The sequence below is a fragment of the Elephas maximus genome, chromosome 17, assembly GCF_024166365.1.
Source record: "Elephas maximus indicus isolate mEleMax1 chromosome 17, mEleMax1 primary haplotype, whole genome shotgun sequence".
Taxonomy (NCBI): domain Eukaryota; kingdom Metazoa; phylum Chordata; class Mammalia; order Proboscidea; family Elephantidae; genus Elephas; species Elephas maximus.
The window spans coordinates 89,134,523-89,152,298 of record NC_064835.1 but is presented as its reverse complement, the minus strand read 5'-3'; the positions used below and the strand labels follow the sequence as shown (position 1 = coordinate 89,152,298).

General features: G+C 56.7%; 1 protein-coding gene across 2 annotated transcripts in view; it reads left to right on the top strand.

Moving 5' to 3' along the window:
* KCNIP3 (potassium voltage-gated channel interacting protein 3) overlaps positions 1 to 17,776 on the top strand; it is a 105,171-nt gene that overhangs the window by 1,717 nt on the left and 85,678 nt on the right. Inside the window, exons 1-2 of one of the 2 annotated variants that reach the window (XM_049857225.1) lie at positions 411 to 530; positions 14,590 to 14,755. In XM_049857225.1, coding sequence (XP_049713182.1) covers positions 516 to 530; positions 14,590 to 14,755 — 181 coding nt within the window. In that variant the 5' untranslated portion in view covers positions 411 to 515. Of the gene's footprint in view, positions 1 to 410; positions 531 to 14,589; positions 14,756 to 17,776 lie in introns of those variants that run through there. The other variant, XM_049857226.1, reaches the window with a different exon arrangement.

Sequence of the window (17,776 nt, the reverse complement as noted above, 5' to 3'; positions counted from 1 at the left end):
CTCTCTCCCATAGGCGGTAACCAAGAGGAGAAAGGGGAGGAGCAGAACATATGTGTGTGTGGGTGTGGGGGCGTTAGAGAAAGAAAAAGACAGGGAGAGGCACAGGGAGAGACAGCCAGTGACAGGACTGGAGGGAGGCCAGGAAAGCCAGATGGGCTAAGAGGTCAGGACCAGGAGCCGTATCCACAGAGAGCAATTGGGACATGGATTCTGGGAGGGGGGCAGAAGATGGGGGGGTAAATATGTGTGTGTGCATGAGAGAGAGCGAGAAAAAGAGAGAGGGAGAGAGAAGGAGAGAGAGAGAGGGAAGGGGGAGGCAGAGCAGGGGGGTGGAGGGGTGGAGCAGTTAGAAGCAGGAAGGGAAGGAGGGAGGGGTGGGCAGGGGGCGGATGAGAAGCTGCCAGTGACAATCACGTCTGGTCCAGCAAACATGAAGCAGCTGCCAGCCGGCAGTCCCGTTCTCCTTGGCTGGCTTCGAGGGGGGAGGCCGGCAACAGTTCCCTTCAGCGTCCAGGATGCAGCGGGCCAAGGTAGGCACTGGCGGGGTTCACCTGAGTGGGGAATAGGGGTTTCTTGAGGCTGCCCTGGACCCAGGTAGCCTTGTTATGCCTCCTTCTTGGACCCCACCCCCTGCTGTACCTGTAGAGTTGCTTTGGGGACAGGGAATGTTGGGTGTCCTGGCTGGAGGTGAACTCCGGGGCCTCCTTGGGATGGGAGAGACTTTAGGTGTTTAGGAGAAGAAGCTGGGCAGAGGAGGCATGTGGGGCCCGCCCCGTGGCTGGTCCTGCTCAGCTATGTCCCTGAGGCAGGTGACAGGGCAGCTGACCTGGAGCTTGGGCCCTGCAGCCTTTAGAGTTGAGGGGGTCGTGAGTGCTGGGAGGGGGTGTCTTATGCATCATTTAATGAACCATTCAGGTAATTAATGAATGCTCATTTTCCAAAAGGGCTGGGAGAAACTAACATGCTAATGGTCCTTTCTCTGGGGCTACTGGGAGCTTGGAGACACGCTGCAAAGAAAGCACCTGGCATAGAGTGAGGTTCAAGAAGTAACGGTGGGGGTGGGAAAGGATATAGAGAAGAATTGATTGAGGAAGAACAAAGGAGAGGAAAATCAGCTGAAGCCCCGCAGAGGGTTCGATCTGTCCCGAAGGCCTGCTAGCTTCCGCATGCTTGGGACAGTCTTGCTTTGGAAGCAAGAAGAGGGCTCCAGGACTAGGTCCGGTTGCTCAAGCAGAACCCCCCAATAATGGTGCTTAAACAAGGGTGCCTGCATTTCTCCCCCAGCAGAAGTCGGAGGGAGGCAGGCAGGCAAGAGGGAGCTGGCATGGAGGCTCTGCGAGGCTGCAGGGCTCCGTCTGTCTCTTGGCTCTACGATCCCGGTGCTGGCTCCCATCCTTGAGGCTGCGGTAAGCTCCAGCATCGCTGCCGGAGCCCCAGCCGGCAGTGCAGGCGCCGAGGAGGAGAAAGAAGGAAGGGCAAAGGGGCCCGACCCGTCTCAGATCAAACCACAGTCTTGTGAGTAAGGAAGGGTCCCCGGGAGGTACAAATGGCTAAACTCTAAACTGCTAACCAAAAGGCTGGCAGTTCGAACCCACCAGAGGTGCTACAGAGGAAGTCCCGGCAATCTGCTTCTGAAAGATCACAGCCACTAAAAACCTATGGAGTGGTTCTCTTCTGCACACGTGAGATAGAGCTGACGGTAACTGGCTCGGGTTTGCTTCTAATTTGTTTGTTTGTTTTGTGAGTAGGAAGAATGGTCACTGGGCTGGCATCTTGCAGTCTCTGTCCCTGAGAAACCCAGGAGGGAGGACAAGCAGTCTGGAGCAGGCTTGTAGCTGCATTCAGGCTACCCAAAGAATCTGCCCCAGACCCCAGGCCACCTCTTCCCTGCCTGGTCCATCTCCCCAGTGCTGGGAGGACTGACAGAGGTGATGGGCTTGAAAGTCCTTTGCATACAGTGGTGGGGTTATCTCTCCTCTTATGGTAGGTCCCTTCAGCAGCTGCCAGGGGATAGGCAGGGCAGAGCCTGAGAGAAGCTTCACCCCACCTAGTATACTCAGGTCCTCGCCACACACATGCCCCACCCAGCACAGGCCACATGCACTCACGGCTCTGAATGTCCTGTGAGTGTGTACCGAATAGCCACAGAAGCACGCCCTCACACACGCCCTGCCACCGTGCCCACAGTCTGACCTGTGCCACACAAACATGCATGTGCACGGAGGGGGTGTTCATACAAACGTGCACACAGCCAGCTCTCTGTCCACCACACGGAACGACCGTGCTCCTCCCCTTGCTGGCTCTGACTGCCAAGAGGTCACTTCAGAGGTTGGCCATCCCTGCCCCTGCTAAATGAGCAGAGTGAGGGGCTCAAGTCCTGCAGGTACAGCTGGCCACTGCGACCACGTGCATCCACTCTCCCCCACCACCAGCACTAAGTGCCCCCCGGGCCCTAGTGGGTCTAGCTGGGCCTTATCCTGCCATTTGCCTTCCAGTGGCTGCCTGATCAGAGGTGGGAGCGGGTCCCGTATCTCCTGGTGCTGGGCCAGGCAGGGACAGTGGCCCTAGTGGGAAGTCACTGCAGGGTCCCTCACCAGGTCAGCTGGGGAGTGTGAAACAACTTCCTCTCTCATGGCAGCAGGGGTTGCACTCAGAACAGAGGCTGGCGATCACACAGAGAGCTGCCTGTCACTCAGGACATCCCCATGGGTGTAGTGGTCAGGGGCTGTCCCCAATAACACCTCACAGTGTTGAGCCCCTCGGCCTTCTCCACACACTTCCCTGTCGGTCACAAACATGACAACGTCCCTGGAAGGCAGGCAGTGCCTCTGTCCATTCTGGAGACCCTGAGGCCCAGAGAGGGGGAGCTGCTTTCCAGCACAGCACCGGGACCCCCTCAAGTCAGCCCCCCAACTCTGGAGCCTGCAGGGCCCCTTGGTTCTCTGCCTGTCATATGGCTGCTCTGTGGTGTGCTAGGCCGTGGGCTGAACAGCTGACAGACACACCTGTTCCAGGGAAACCTCAGTCAGCTGGGAACAGGCACTGAAGGGGGAAGGGGGGCTGCCGGGGAAGGGGGGCTGCCGGGGAAGGGGGGCTGACCTCTGAGCCCAAGGCCAAGAGAAAGAGGCAGTGAACTCTGTGAGGCCCTAGAAGGGAGGAACAACCAGAACCGCAGGTTCCACACTAGAGGTCAGGGGCTATTGTCTTCACCGCGCAGCAAATCCACTGGAAACTGCTTCCTGCCCAGCGGCCAGCCTTCTTGTGGGAGAGGGACCTTAATTGGCTCCTTTATTTGCAAAGATGGTAACTGGGGCCCAAGGTTGGGGTGGGAGAGGGAAGTGGCCCTGCCTCTGGTCTCCAGGTGGAGTCTGGGGGACGGGCAGGCCCTCCATGGATTCTGAGACACCCCAGGTTCTGGGCCGGGGCTTCATTTGCATTTTCTCCCTGGGCCGCATGGCTACCCCCAAAGAAGTCCCTGGTATTGTCCCCACTTTACAGATGAGGAGACTGAGGCCTGCCCTAGATCGTCCCTGGGATTTGAACAATGCCCCGTCTTACACCAAAGCTCAGTTCCCTAGGGCTGGGGCTGTGGGAGAAGGCTACAGGGAAGGGGGGCATGACTTCAAGCAGGCAGCCGGGGAGGTGTCATATCCCAGCATGGCCAGGCTCCCACAGGCTTGTGGCCTCAGCCTTCCAGTGGCCACACACAAGCCAGGTCCACCCGGCCACATCACCTGGACTAGCTATGTGACCTGAGCCGGCCATGGTCCCTCTCTGGGCTGCAGGACCAGGGCTACAGAGGAAAAGATGCCACTGCCGTAAATTCAGAGCTTCTTTTCTGATCAGAATCTTGCTTCCCTGACTCGGGCTGGCGCTTGGGGCCCATTGCTCTTCCATCCACCCCCCACCTCTGCGACTGCCAGGAGCAGCTGCAAGGACCGGGGTTTCCAAGGCAGAGAAAGAAAAGGGGGGAAAAGCTGGCAAATCACCCTCTCCTCCCTGTAGACCTGGAGCGGGAAGGAGACTGAGGGTGAAAAAGAGGGAGGCATGGGTGAGTCACTGGAGGCCCCCCGCCCCCTTCAGCACCCTTTCCCAGCTGACTGAGGTTTCCCTGGAACAGGTGTGTCTGTCAGCTGTTCAGCCCACGGCCTAGCACACCACAGAGCAGCCGTGTGACAGGGAGAGAACCGAGGGGCCCTGCAGGTGCCAGAATTGGGGGCTATGCTGAGCTAAGGCAGGAGAACACCTCAGAGGAGGGCCTGTCCTGGACCTCAGGCCCCAGTTGGCCCAGGCTCCCCCCTCTGATCTCCTGACTTGGGTCTCTGCCTCCTCCTTCAGGCTGGGTTCTGCCTCTGGGTTGCTGCTGGTCTTCACTGACCTGGTCTCTAGCCCTGCCCACCACCCCTGGCCTTCCACCACACCCAGCTTGGGGGCGGTGGGCAAATCTCCAGAGCCGACCCAAGCCCCACTCTGCTGCTGAGGCCGCGCCCTGTGCCCAGCATGTCCTGGCCCTGTTCTAACATCCTCTCACTAGGGGACACTCTGGGCAGTGGCCTGGGGGAACCAAGTTCTACCCCCAGGTCTGCCCTGCTGACCCTGAGCTTGGGCAGGCTATGTCCCCTCTCCAGGCCTCAGTCTCTCCATTTGTTCTGGAGCTATGCTTGCAGCCTCTTCCAGGATCCGCCTGAGCTCAGGAACCTGTGCTGACTAGTGGGAGTCCGGGCAGCGGAGATCCAGGGGCCGCAGGGCTAAGGGGGGCCAGCAATGCAGCTGTACCCTTAGACACCCCCCTCAGACACGCCAGCTGCCTATCACAGCCTGGGTCCCCCACATTTGGTATGGAAGGGCCCTGACCAGTAGAGGGCGGTGACCCCTCCTGGTGATCAGACAGGTCCGGCTCAGTCCCGGCCTTTTCACCGCACTAGCTGAGTGTCCTCGGAGAGGCCACTTTGCTCCTGGTGCCGTGGGCTCCTCGTTTTCCTGGGGGCACTATCACCGGCCTCCCAGACCAGTGGGCTCCTATACCACCCCTGAGCCCTGTCTCTGGCTCCTAGCAAGAGCTCCATGAATGGCGGGAGTGACAGTGTCATTATTTTCTGATTACCAAGTAGAGCAGGACAGACAAGGGAAGTTTGCCAACGAACAGCTGGGTCAGCCCCTGGGTGGAGTGACCCCTCACTGCTTGCAGCCATCAGGGCAGGGCAGGACAGCCTGGCTCTCCCCTTTCCTGCCCCAGCTATCCTTGTTCTAATAGGGTGGTGCCCAGGGCCTTGTGTGCCCAGGGCCTTGTGTGCCCAGGGCCATGTGTGCCCAGGGCTATGTGTACACAGGACCTTGTGTGCCCAAGGCCATGTGTGTACAGGTTCTTGGAGATACATGACAAACTCAGCCCCCCTGGCAAGGCGAGCTGCCTGGTCCTCGTCTGCCAGTGCCCGGGGGAGGGTAGAGAAAGAGATTCCCCACAGCCTCCCTGTCCCAAATCCTTGGGGCCTGCGTGACGTGACGCCCACCACAGTTTCCTGCCATCTGTCCCAAGTGATGGAAATAGAGTGAATGACGATGGGAGTGGGTGTCCAGAGAGCCAGCTGGCTCTGCAGCAGCACCCGCCTCTATGCCATGGACTGGGAAGGGGGTGCAGAGGCCGGGCAGCTCCACATCTGAGCCCCTGGGATGTCCCCAACCTCAGAACAAGCCCTCCTGAGGAGGAGGGGGAGTAGGAGGTTGAGAGCACCTGGCCAGGCCCAAATTTGGAGACCCCTTCTCCCCACAGGCAAGGCACAGAACTTTTTATCTCTAAACCTTAGCTGCATTTTCAAATCTACCAAGGAGCTTTATAAAAATAGAACAGCCCCAGCCCTGCTGAATGAAATAATGCAGCCCCAACAGGCGGAAGGTGGAGAAACCGCCCAGGTGGCTCTGAGGTGCAGCCAGTTGGAACCGTGGAAGTTGGGTCTCCCTGCAGGACTGGCCCTGCCCCCGGCACCGGGCAGCCAGGCCCTCGCTGGTGAGGAAGGTGAACCATCATCACCATCGCCCTGGTTGTGTGCCCAGAGCCAGGCCGGGTGCTTTGTAAGTCACCTCACTTAGCCTTCCCCATAACACTGTGAGGGCGTATGGTTATCCCCATTTTGCAGAGCAAGAAACTGAGGCTCAGAGCAGTGAAGTACTGCTTGTCCAGAGTCGCCCAGCCAGGAGGGGAGGGCTCCGACCCACATCCCTGTCTGCCTGACCACAGACCTCTCCCTACTACTCGGGCTTCTTGAAATAGCATCAACCTTCCTGAGCCACCCCTGCCATGCTGCCCCCCAGGTCAGATGCGTCCTCTGAACCAGCGTTCAGCGTGTCCTGGCAAGCCTTGTGAAGCTATTCAAGGCTGTGTCTCATCCTCAGATGCCTGTAAACGTTTGGGTTTTGCATATGTATTTGCTCATGTGACATTTAAGCCCGGTTTGCCAGGACCCCCACCTCTGCCAAGCCTTCTCTGGGCTGCTCTTTGGGGGAAGCCTGTGGAGCCCAGCTGACAAGACCCACAGAGACTGAACAAGCTGCTGAGGGTCTCACCTCAGTGCTTCTCAGTCAGATGAGCCCCATGGGATGGCGCTGTGCCCTGCTGTGCAGGTGGCAGGGAGCAGGGCCAACAGCTCGCTGGGTGACTTGGGTTTTCAGGGCCCTGTGGGGAGTTGAGGTCCACGAGGTAGGACATTCAGGTCTAGGTCCTGGTGTTCTGCTTCAAATGATCCAGCCCCTCTCTGTGGTGTGGCAATGTCCCTCAGGATGACGGTGGTCCTGGTGGAGAGTCAGGGCAGGACTCTGGGGGAGCTGGCAGGGATCCTGGAATCAGATCCCAGACTGGGACCTTAAGCTGGTTGCTGAGCCCCTGGGAACCCCCAGTTTCTTAGTCTGCAAAATGGGGGTGGGGACACCTAACTCAAAATGTTGGCATGAGCATTAAATAAACAACATGGTTTGATTTGAGCATTAAATTAAATAAACTAGGGCATCTAATTCAGTGTCCTGAACATATTAGGTGCATTGCCAGTGTGGGGCCCTTTCTGACACTCCCTGACTGCCCACAGCCCAGGGAGTCTTGGAGGGAAGCTGAGAGCTGCCGTTGGCCCGGCCCTGTGGGAGCTGCAAGCCTCTGGTCTGGGGCGAATTGTGGGGGCCTGGCCCACCTGCAGCCTCTGCCCTTGAGGGAAGCTCGTGAGCTTCAGAGCAGGCTGCAGGTCCCCAGGGCCAGCCTGGGGCACATTTCTGGGACATGGCCGTGAACACCTACCACTGCCAAGGCTGCCCACTGGGGACTCTATGTGACCCCAGGGCCCAGTTCCTCTGGCTTCACCGGTCTCTGCCACCCAACCCTGGCCATCCCCTGAGGCCTGTGCAGGATGGACAGCTCTGTCTCCTGTAACATGATGCCTGCAGCAAGCAGGGAACAGGAGAGAGATTCTCAGGTGGGTTGTGGAGAACGTCAGGGAGCTTCACCCAGTCAATTACAAGTGTTTATTTAGGGTTCTGCACCCGCACGTGTGTGTGTGTGTGCACGCGTGTGTGTGTATTTTTAATTGAAATTTTTATTGAGATAATTATAGATTCACGTGCATGTAATAAATAATATGTAATTAATATAGCGCGATCTCATGTACCCTTTACCCAATTTCCCCAATGGTAACATCTGGCAAAACTGTAATAGTGTTACGGTACCGCTGCTGTGGAGCCGATTCCAGCTCATGGCGACCCCACGTGTGTCAGAGTAGCGCTGTGCTCCACAGGGCTTCGGTGGCTGAATTTTCAGAAGTAGATCACCAGACCCCTCTTCTGAGAAGCCTCTGGGTAGACTTGAACCTTCGACCTTTCAGTTAGCAGCCAAGTGCTTAACCCTTAGCACCACCCAGAGACTCCTTAGTAAATATTACGACTGGGATACACAACCCACCAATCTTGTTCCTATTCCCCCAGTTTTGCATGAACTCCTTTGTGTGTGTGTCTGCGTGTGGGTGCACGCGTATGCACGTGTGAACACTTGCAAACATTTAGTGCTCTAAACTTTACCACGCGTGTAGGTTTACGTACCCGCCACCAAAGCCAACATACTGAACGTTTCCATCACCACCAGGGTCCCTCTTCTTGCCCTTTTTACAGCCGCACCCACTTCCCTCCCTCTCCTGCTGTCCCTAACCCTTGGCAACCACTGAATCTGCTTTCCATTTCCAAAATTTTATCATTTCGAAACATTATAACAGTAGAAACATACTGTATGTGCCCTTCTGAGCTCGTCTGTTTTCACTTAGCCTGACCCTCTGCAGGCCCAAGCACGTCCTTGCGCGTGTCCGTACTGTGTTCCTTTTTATTACTGAGCGCTGCGTCATGTCACGGGTTTACCAGTTCCTTTAACCACTCACCTATCGAAGGGCGACTGGGATGTGTTCCCAGTTTGGGGCCATTATAAATAAAGTTGTCATGAGCATTCAGGTACAGACTGTGTGTGAACAAAAATTTTCATTTCGCTGGGAGAAATACTCAGGACTGCACTTGCGGGATTGTATGGGAATTGCGTGTTTGGTTTTTTAAAAAACTGCTCACTGTTTTCCAGAGTGGCTATAGTGTTTACATTCCCAGCAGCAACGTATGAGTGAGCCGGTATCTCTGTCTTCACCGGTGTTTGGTGTTTTAGCCATTCTGGTAGGTGTGCAGCTGTATGTCGGCAAGGTTTTAATCTGCATTTCCTGAATGGCTGATGATGTTGGCCATCTTCTCAAGGGCCGATCTGCCATCTGCGTGTCCTTCTTGGTGGATTCTCTGTCCTTGTCCTTTGCCCATTTTCTAACTTTTTTTTTTTATTGCTGAGTTTTGAGCTTCCAAGCCTCTTGGGCATGAGGCTGTGTGTTGCAGGAAGAGCCACACATAGCTTGGGTGAGCCCCTCTCTCACAGAACTGACTGTATTAGCCATAACAAATTACCATGAACTGGGCGGCTTGTAAGAACAGGAATTTATTCCCCCACAGCTCTAGAGGCTAGCAGTCTGAGTTCAGGTGTCAGCAGGGCCATGCTTTCCCAAGGGCTGGCTCTTCCAGCTTCTGGCAGCCCCTGGCATTCCTCGGCCGTGGCAGCACCCCTCAGTCTTCGCCTCTGTCGCCACATGACCATACTCCCTCTGTCCTGGGTCTCTTCTCCTGTCACAAGGGCACCAGCCATCTGAGCTGAGGGCCCACCGCGTGCCAGTGCGACCTCATGCTCACGGACCACATCTGCAAAGACCAGGTGCAGGGGATAAAGACTTCAACATAGCCTTTGTGGGGGCACAACTCAACCTGGAGCCTGACATTCTAGGGAGCAGGGACAGAAATGGCACCAGAAAGCCAATGTGCAGGGTAATTTCAAAAACCGGTCAGTGCTGTGGAGCAGTAAGGCGGGTGAGCAATGGAGCGTCCGCGAGGAAGGCAACCTCGAGAGGAAGTCACAGGGCCTCTCCAAGGACCCACACTTGAGTGAACCCTGGAAGAGGTGAAGGGGTCAGCCCTAACGTCCATGGCGGGGGGGAGGAGTGTTCCAGGCAGAGGGAAATGGAGTGCAAAGGCCGAGATGTGGGAACAGCCTGGCGCGTTCAAAGAGCAGGTGGGGTGGGGTGGGCAGATGAGGCTGATGAGGACCCTGCAGGGCCTGACCGAGGTGAGCTCTGTAGCCCCAACCAAGGTTTTGGGGTTTTGCTGTAAATGCAGCAGGAGGGGGAGGGATTTAATTTCTGTTTTAAAAACATGACTGCAGCGGGCACGCTCCCAGCCCTCACTGCCTGCAGTGGGCACACTCCCAGCCCTCACTGCGTGCAGTCGGCACACTCCCTTATCAACTTCCACAGGCCGCTTACCCACCTCACAGAGTGAGGCCATTACAGGCCCTGCCCCATGGGGTTCGCAGGTTGGGGTGGGGCTCGTGGCCCCTCAGGCCAGGTAGGGGTGCTCTCTCCACCACCCCACCCTGGGGCTTCTTAGCTTCTTAGCTCTCAGAGACTGTTAGCACGTTCGTAAACGGTGACTCTTGGAGGATTGTTGACATGGTTAATGAGCTTAAGATGCCCCCCTGAACTTCTGAGGCCTCCCCAAGGGCTGGCCACTAGGGACGGGGTCAGCATTCAGCGTGGCCTTGTCCTAAGACTCCTCACGAGGGTGGTCTCCTCACCAGTAAAATGGTGTGATGTTGCCGACCTCATGGGGTTGCTGTGAGGACAAGATGACACAGCCCAGAGTGGACCTGCACTAAAGGACGCCCTCAGCCCTGCCCTGTGGGCCTCTCCCCACCTCCCCAGGCAGCTAGAGCCTGGGCCACCAGCTGGGTCTCTCCACATGGGCCCAGGCCTGGGCTGTGGACAGAGTCCCTGTGACTACCACAGGTACATGAGGGTAGATGTGCCCGCCAGCACCAGCTCTGTCCTGGCATGTGGGGGCTCCCACAGACGGGTCCGGTCAGAGGCTGTGGGGCCCACCTTGGTTCCTCTCTCAGAAATCCTCCAGGCTCCTTGCACAGACAACAGCAGAAAACCCATGCTTTACTGAAGCACCAGCTGCCCGTCTGCCCCCGCCCCCATCCCGGGCTGAAATAAAAACTTTATTCATTAAGGCCATTTCTCTCCTTAATAAGGTCATTAAGAATGGAGAAAACGCCCCTGATCACAGCCTGAGCAGGACTGACGTGTGTGCATATGTGTATGTATGTGTGTGTACATGCAGGTCTGTGTGCACATGTATGTGTGTATGTGTGTGTACACGCATGTGTGTGCATTGTGTGTGTGTACACATGTATGTGTGTGTGCGTGTGCACCCCTCTTTCTGCCCCACCCAGAAGGTAGTGCCTACCCTTGATAGAACTCTGGGAACCACTGATGCCCCACTTTGCAGGGGTGAGCCTTGGAGAAGGGGAGGGGTTGGGGGTTTGCTGAGGGTGTGCTTTGAGAGGTGGGGGTGACGGCTGTGGGATGGGGGACTGGCAGGCTGGGACCTGGCTGGGGAAGGCCCTGAAAGCCAGAGTCTTAATTATCTAGTGCTGCTGTAACTGAAATGCCACAAACCGATGGCTTTAACAAAGAGAAGTCTGTTTTCTCACTGTGAAGTAGGCTAAAAGTCCCAATTCAGCATGTCAGCTCCAGGCAAAGGTTTTTTTTCTCTGTCGGTCTTTTCATCAATCTTCCCCCAGACTAAGAGCTTCTCTGCTCAGGAACCCCAGGTCTAAAGGACGCGCTCTGCTCCTGGTGCTGATTTTTGGTGGTATGAGGTCTCCAACTCTCTGCTTGCTTCCTTTTCCTTTTATCTCTTGAGAGATAAAATGTGGTGCAGACCACACACCAGGGAAACCCCTTTTACAGTGGATCAGGGAGGTGACCTAAGTAAGGGTGGTGTTACAATCCCACCCTAATCATCTTAACATAAAATTACAATCACAAAATGGAGGACAACCACACAATACTGGGAATCATGGCCTAACCAAGTTGATACACACATTTTTGGGGGACATAATTCAATCCATGACAGCCAGGATAAGAGGTTTGGACATCGCCCTGCCAAGCTGTCCGGGAGGGCTGGATGAGGCCACCCGGTCGCCCAGAAGCTGACCGGGTGACTGACTACCTGGCCCCAAATGTGAGCATCTAGTGGTTCACCCCACCTAACTCTAGTCTGCAGGATGGAACAGACCAGCTCCCCTTCCCACAGCCATTGTTTAAGCTTTATAATTTAGGGAACATTTGTAGGGCTTTTCTTTCTCCCCGTGTTCAGGAAATTCCCCACCAAGGTACCACGAGAGCCTGAAAGGCCAGGTGCTTGCTCTCCCCTCTGCCCTGGTAGGCAGGGAGCGGGCGTGCGACTGGGTCTTGGACATTGGTCTCCTTCTCCACACTTGACTTTGAATGTGGAGCCAGGAACTCAGCAGAGATGGCCCAGCAGCAGCCTCCAGCTTCCAGGAGCAGCAGGGCTGTGCGGTCAGTGGGGCTCCCAAGCCCTGTGTCCCTGGGAGAGGCAGTGCCAGCAGTGGGGTCAGCAGCACAGAGGGGTTCTCACTGGCCTGTTCTGTGGTCTGACCATGACCAGGGTCTGGCTGTCCTGCCTCCCACTCTTTCCTCTTGTCTGATTCCAAGCCTCGCTCTCTATCCTTCCTGGGGAGGCTGTGACTGGCCTGGGATCCCTGCTGCCGACTGCTTTCTGGTTTAAGTCAGCCTGGGTCACTTTCTGTCACTTGCACCTGGGAACCCTGACCGGTGCAGGGGCTGAGTTTGGGCTCCACATCTGCAGAGGTGGCCCATTTGGACATCTGCCTGTTACTTACAACAACCTAACACTCTTCAGGACAATGTGAGAAGTAGCACATGCGAAACCCCACAGTCCCATAAGGACCTCACCCACCTCCTGCCCAACGGCAGTCCTGGCTGGCTCGAGTGCGTACATACCGATCCCAACCAAAGCCAGTCAGAACCGGTGCCCACACGGGTATGCTATTCCCTCCAAGCCTGAAACTCAGGCAGCACATTGTGGACAGAATGGAAACAGGAACTACCAGCACGCAGTGACTACTAATCAAGCAGCCAGGTCACGCCTGTCATAGAACTGCCCCTGAGCCAGAGAGAATGGGGCAAAAGCAGCAAATTAGACTCAGTGGACAAATAAAGAAGCCCTGGTGGCCTCGTGGTTAGGGGCTTGGCTGCTAATAAAAAAGGTTGGCAGTTCAAATCCACCAGCCGCTCCTTGGAAACTCTATGGGGCAGCTCTACTCTGTCCTATAGGGTCGCTATGAGTTGGAATCAGCTCGACAGCAATGGGTATGCATGCGTGGATGCCTTGGCCAACTGCCTCTGCCTGTGCGCAACCTTCTCCCGAGCCTTGCCGACAAGGCGCTACCTCTGCAGCCAGCAGTGGGCACTGGGGAAGGTGGGTGGTTAGGAGCCAGGAGTGAGGGGCTTGCCTCACTAGCTTTGCAGGGAGGCAAATCTTGCTGCTCTGGTCCTTTTCTGGAGCTGCAGTCCCATGCTAGCAGCTTCGTGTCTCTTAATGAGCCGCCACCACAGCCACTCCTCGAAGGCCCCGCCAATCAGTTGTTTGTTTAGATCATCACACACAGGGTGAAGTGTCTGTAAATTTGCCCCCTCCAGGGTGGTCGCCTGGCCTTTCATTCTCCCTGAGCTTACCTCAAGGTGAAAACTCGGGCAGAGCGAGGGCATGGGAAGGCCCACCTTTGCTGTGTGGTGGTGTGCGGGTTCACTTCCTCTCTGGGCTGCAGTTATGGAGGGGTTGGTACTGTGAGCTCTAAGGGACCATCTAACTCTGCAATCTGGCCTGTGCTGGGGTGAGGGGGTTGATGAGCGAGTCTGGGCTCACCCACAACCTCCCCCCTCTGGGCCCCCCTCCCGTCATCCCACAGAGGTTTCCCAGGGGTCCAATGCTGTGTTGGACCCAGGGTACAGAGTGGGGGAAAACCACAGGCCTTGCCCACGACCGGAAGTTTCCATCACAGACTGAAGAAATCCTGAGAGTATGGCCCCTGGACACTGTTTTAACTCCGTGCTGAAGTCACTCCTGAGGTTCACCCTTCAGCCAAAGATTAGACAGGCCCGTAAAACAAAACAAGACTAAACGGGCACACCAGGCCAGGAGCAAGGACGAGAAGGCAGAGGGGACAGGAAAACTGGTAATGGGGAACTCAAGGCCAAGAGGGGGAGTGTTGACATGTCATAGTGTTGGCAACCAATGTCACAAAACAATATGTGAATCAATTGTTCAATGAGAAACTTTTTTGCTCTTTAAACCTTCATATAACATACAATTAAAAAAAAAAGTTTCTGTCAGATTTATCACCACGCAGTCTGTGAGTTATGGAAGTACAGACAATGCTCTGTCAGCTCTAGCAATCAGGGAGGGCTTCCTGGCAGAGGGGTCCCACCAACTTGATCTTCAAGTAGGAGTGGGCTCCACTGAGGAGCCCCTGGATGGCATGAATGGTTAAGTGCTGGGCTACTAACTGGAAGGTGGGTGGTCCTAACCCACTCAGAGGCGTCCCAGAAGGAAGGCCTGGTGATTTACCTGTGAAGCTCACAGCCTTGAAAACCCCGTGGAGCACAGTTCTGCTCTGCACACGGGGGGACGCATCGGTTGGGATCACTGGTCAGGGGCCACTGGACTGAGCAAGGGAGGCTGCCCGTCCACACCGTGGGCAGCGGGTGTGGCCCTGGAGGGGAGTGTGTGGGAGGCCGGGGCTGCGTTCTCAACCCACCCCTCCATCTGGGGGCATTGAGCTGCTTTTCCAGTGGAGGCTGCCTGTGTCTGCAGGGTGGCCGCTGGAGGAGGAGTGGGGCTGGTGAGAGGTGGGCGGGAGATGCCCAACGCGAGGGGCAAAGGAGGCGTGCGGAGGCGTGATCCGGCTGGAGGGGCGGCAGAGCCCCAGGAATTCTCTGGCCAGGACTGGCAGCCTCTGGCATGCACGCCCTGGAAAACGAGTGCCTGGGGTGGTGTTAAGACCGGCCTTGCCCAGAAGGTCAGCGCTGGCCAGGGGGCGATCTGGACTTCCCCTCTGTGAGCCATGGCTCAGGGCTGCTCTCCCTTTCCCCGCAGGAGGCGATGAAGGCGTCGGACGGCAGCCTCCTGGGGGATCCCGGGCACACGCCTCTGAACAAGAAGGAGGGCGTCAAGTGGCAGAGGCCGCGGCTCACCCGCAAGGCCCTGATGAGATGCTGTCTGGTCAAGTGGATCCTATCCAGTGCTGCCCCGCAGGGCTCAGGTAGGGGCCCGAGGTGGGCCGGGGGTGGCGGGCCTGGAGTGGGGCTATCCTGAGCCCCGTTCTGAGAAGCGTCCCTTCTGAGTGCTCACAGGCCACCTCTGCCTCTGCTGGTGGATGTCTCTGTTCACTCAGTGAGTGTCCCACGAAGGGCACTGAGCTCAAGGCAGGACTTGTGGAGGGTGGGGACAGAGGACCAGGACCACTCTGAGATTTCTGGCTTGGGTAGCTCTGCCAGCCCACCGCTCACCAGGTAACCTCATCCTTATCCTAAGTCCTCCGAAAGAAGGAGGGCTGACCCCCATCCAGAAGGGCATGTCTGAAGCTGGGCAGTAATGTGTGCAGGGGCTGGCAGGAGGAGGTCCACCTGGTCACTCCAGGGGCTGGTACTGGCTCTCGCCTCAGGCTGAGAGAACTGGCAGAAATGGTTCTCATGAGGGAACTGGCAGAAATGGTTGCCCCGCACTCGCCGTGGGTGACGTTTGGTGCTTGTTGAGTGGACATAGCAGGAGAGGCAGACTCGGCCTCACAGCCTCCGTGTGCTCACACACATGTACACGCACCACACACCCACACCTGTGCACACCCACACACATGTGTAGCCTCCCCAAGTGTGCACACACATGCACGCCTGCTCACCATGCACACATGGGCACACACACCACACACACACGTGCTCACATGCACACACACACGCAGGTATACACCATGTATCCTCAGGTGCTCACACACACACACACACCACACACAGGCACACACACATCCACACACAGGCACACACACATCCACACACCATGTACTCTCAGGTGCTCACATGCACACACAGCACACACGCTCATGTGCTCACACACACACACCACACACTCATGTGCTCACACAGGCACACACACCATACACATGCACTCACACTCATGCTCACACGCACACAGTCACACCACACACACGCACAGGTACCTACACCTGGAACGCTCGTGTGATCACACGCACAAGGCACGATGACTTTATTAAGAAAAAGGTGAAGATTTGAGCCTTGACAGCTGCCTCTTGTTTGTTGCCCCAACCACCCTCTGGCTGTGTGATTTCCAGAGAACCTCCGTCTTGCCGACTGTAGAATGTGATAATACCAGTCCCTGCCTCCCAGGCTTGATGGGCGATGGGGCATGGAGGGGGTGGCCTGAGTGACCTGAGCAGCAGGCACAGAGGTTGGCAGCTGGCTCTGCCTGTGTACAAGTGACAATGGCTCCTGTGTGCTTGGTCCAGTCCTCCACCTCAAGCCTTGCTCCAGGGCGCTCCCCAGCACGGCTCCAGCAGCTTCCCTCTCCCTCACCAGCTCAGCCTGGGCCTGTCTGATGCTGACAGTCCAGTGACCTCCCTGCCTGTTTGTCCCCGCCCCTCCTCTTTCCTCGGAGGTTCCCACAGAAGTGTTTGTGCTTGTGAATACACGCCATGGGGTCCATGTGCACCCCGCAACTTCCCAGAGGAAAACAGTTTCTCAGATTTCAGAAACATGAACAAGGCAAGAAAAAACAAATGCAGATTTTCTCTAGAGCGGCGGTTAACGGTGGGCACCAGTTTCGCTGGCCACGTGTGTTGTCTGCACACGCATGATGGCTCTTGGCCACTCAGAAGCAGCTTTGCGTGATTCGGGGCTTGAATCTCCCACTGGCCCTCACTCAGTCTTTCAGTGCTTTCTTGGTAGCGGCGATTATTTGAGGAGAACGCTGAAGCAAAATCCTCCTTTCTTTCTGGGTAGATCTTGCAGGCGCTCGGCTTTACTTCCCAGGCCCCCTCTCTGTCTCTCCTTCCCTGATCGTCTCCATGTCACGTGCCCCACAGCCTCTATCCTTCTGAGCCTACGGGGCCCATGCTGCCAATGTCCACCTTGGTGGAGAACCGCCTGGCAAACCACGGTGCTTTGGGATGGGGCTGGGACGTGCTATGCCCCCCTTGTCTGAGGCGCTGGGGTGCACCTGTGCCAGCCAGGCTGCAGCACGGGTGGGAGCCAAGAAAAGCAAGCTAGGGAGCAGGCGTGACTTGTCCAAGGTCACACAAGAGGGGACAGAGCCGGGACATCACACGTGTCCCACCTTGAGTTCAGGATAGGCTTCTAGGGGGCAGGGGGCCTTCTCGCCTTCAACTCCCACAGCCTATTTGCTGAATGGCAGTCGGAGGCACACTGTTGGGGTAGGGGTGGGAGAAAGAGAGGGCTAGGGCGGGATGGGGAGAGCCAGCAGACCATCCCCATGCGCTCTGACCAGCCTGCTGTTTCCTCGTGAACACCTGCCACACACTGGGAGGAGATTTTAAAGGAAAGAAAAACAAAATCTTATTTAATCGTGTGAGCTGGGCATTGCAGACTTTATCGTCTTGCTTTACTGAAGACTCAACTGAAGCCCAGAGAGGTCAAACAACTCACCAGGTCCCCAGGGAGGGAGGGAAGGGAGGGTGCTGGGTGATGGACTCACTCCAGGCAAGGTGCCAGATCTGTGGTGTGTCTTCCAGGATCCCTTCTCCTGGGGACCTGAGGGAAGAGCGAGCCCAAAGACCTGGTGGCAGGGGTCCACTGGGGCAGCCATCACCCACACAGACTGGAGAGCCAAGGCTTCACTCTGTCCCTCTCTTCACCGGGCATAGTTCCCTGGCCTCCTCTCCTCAATCCAAACACATCCTGTGCGTGTCCCTAAAGGGTGACACCACTGGTGTGGGCACACCGAGGGCTTTGTGGATGTGTGAAATGCTCAGCTGTGCAGACAAGGCCACTCTGCTCCTCAGGAGCCTCCCAGGCTCTGGGTGCAGAGAACAATCGCTGCAATTCAGCAGCTCCGCACACGTGCGCGTCCAGAGGCCCAGCTGCTGTGTCCTGAGCTTTGGTATCTGTGAAAGTCGGGCGGCACAGACACTGTGCCCTTGTTGTTGGGGTTTTTCCATTCAGCAGAAGCCAGGCCAGAGACACAGATTTCTGGGAGAGCTGGGAGAGGAAGTCGACACCCAGGCACAGTAAAACGAGCAGGTGTCTCCGAGACT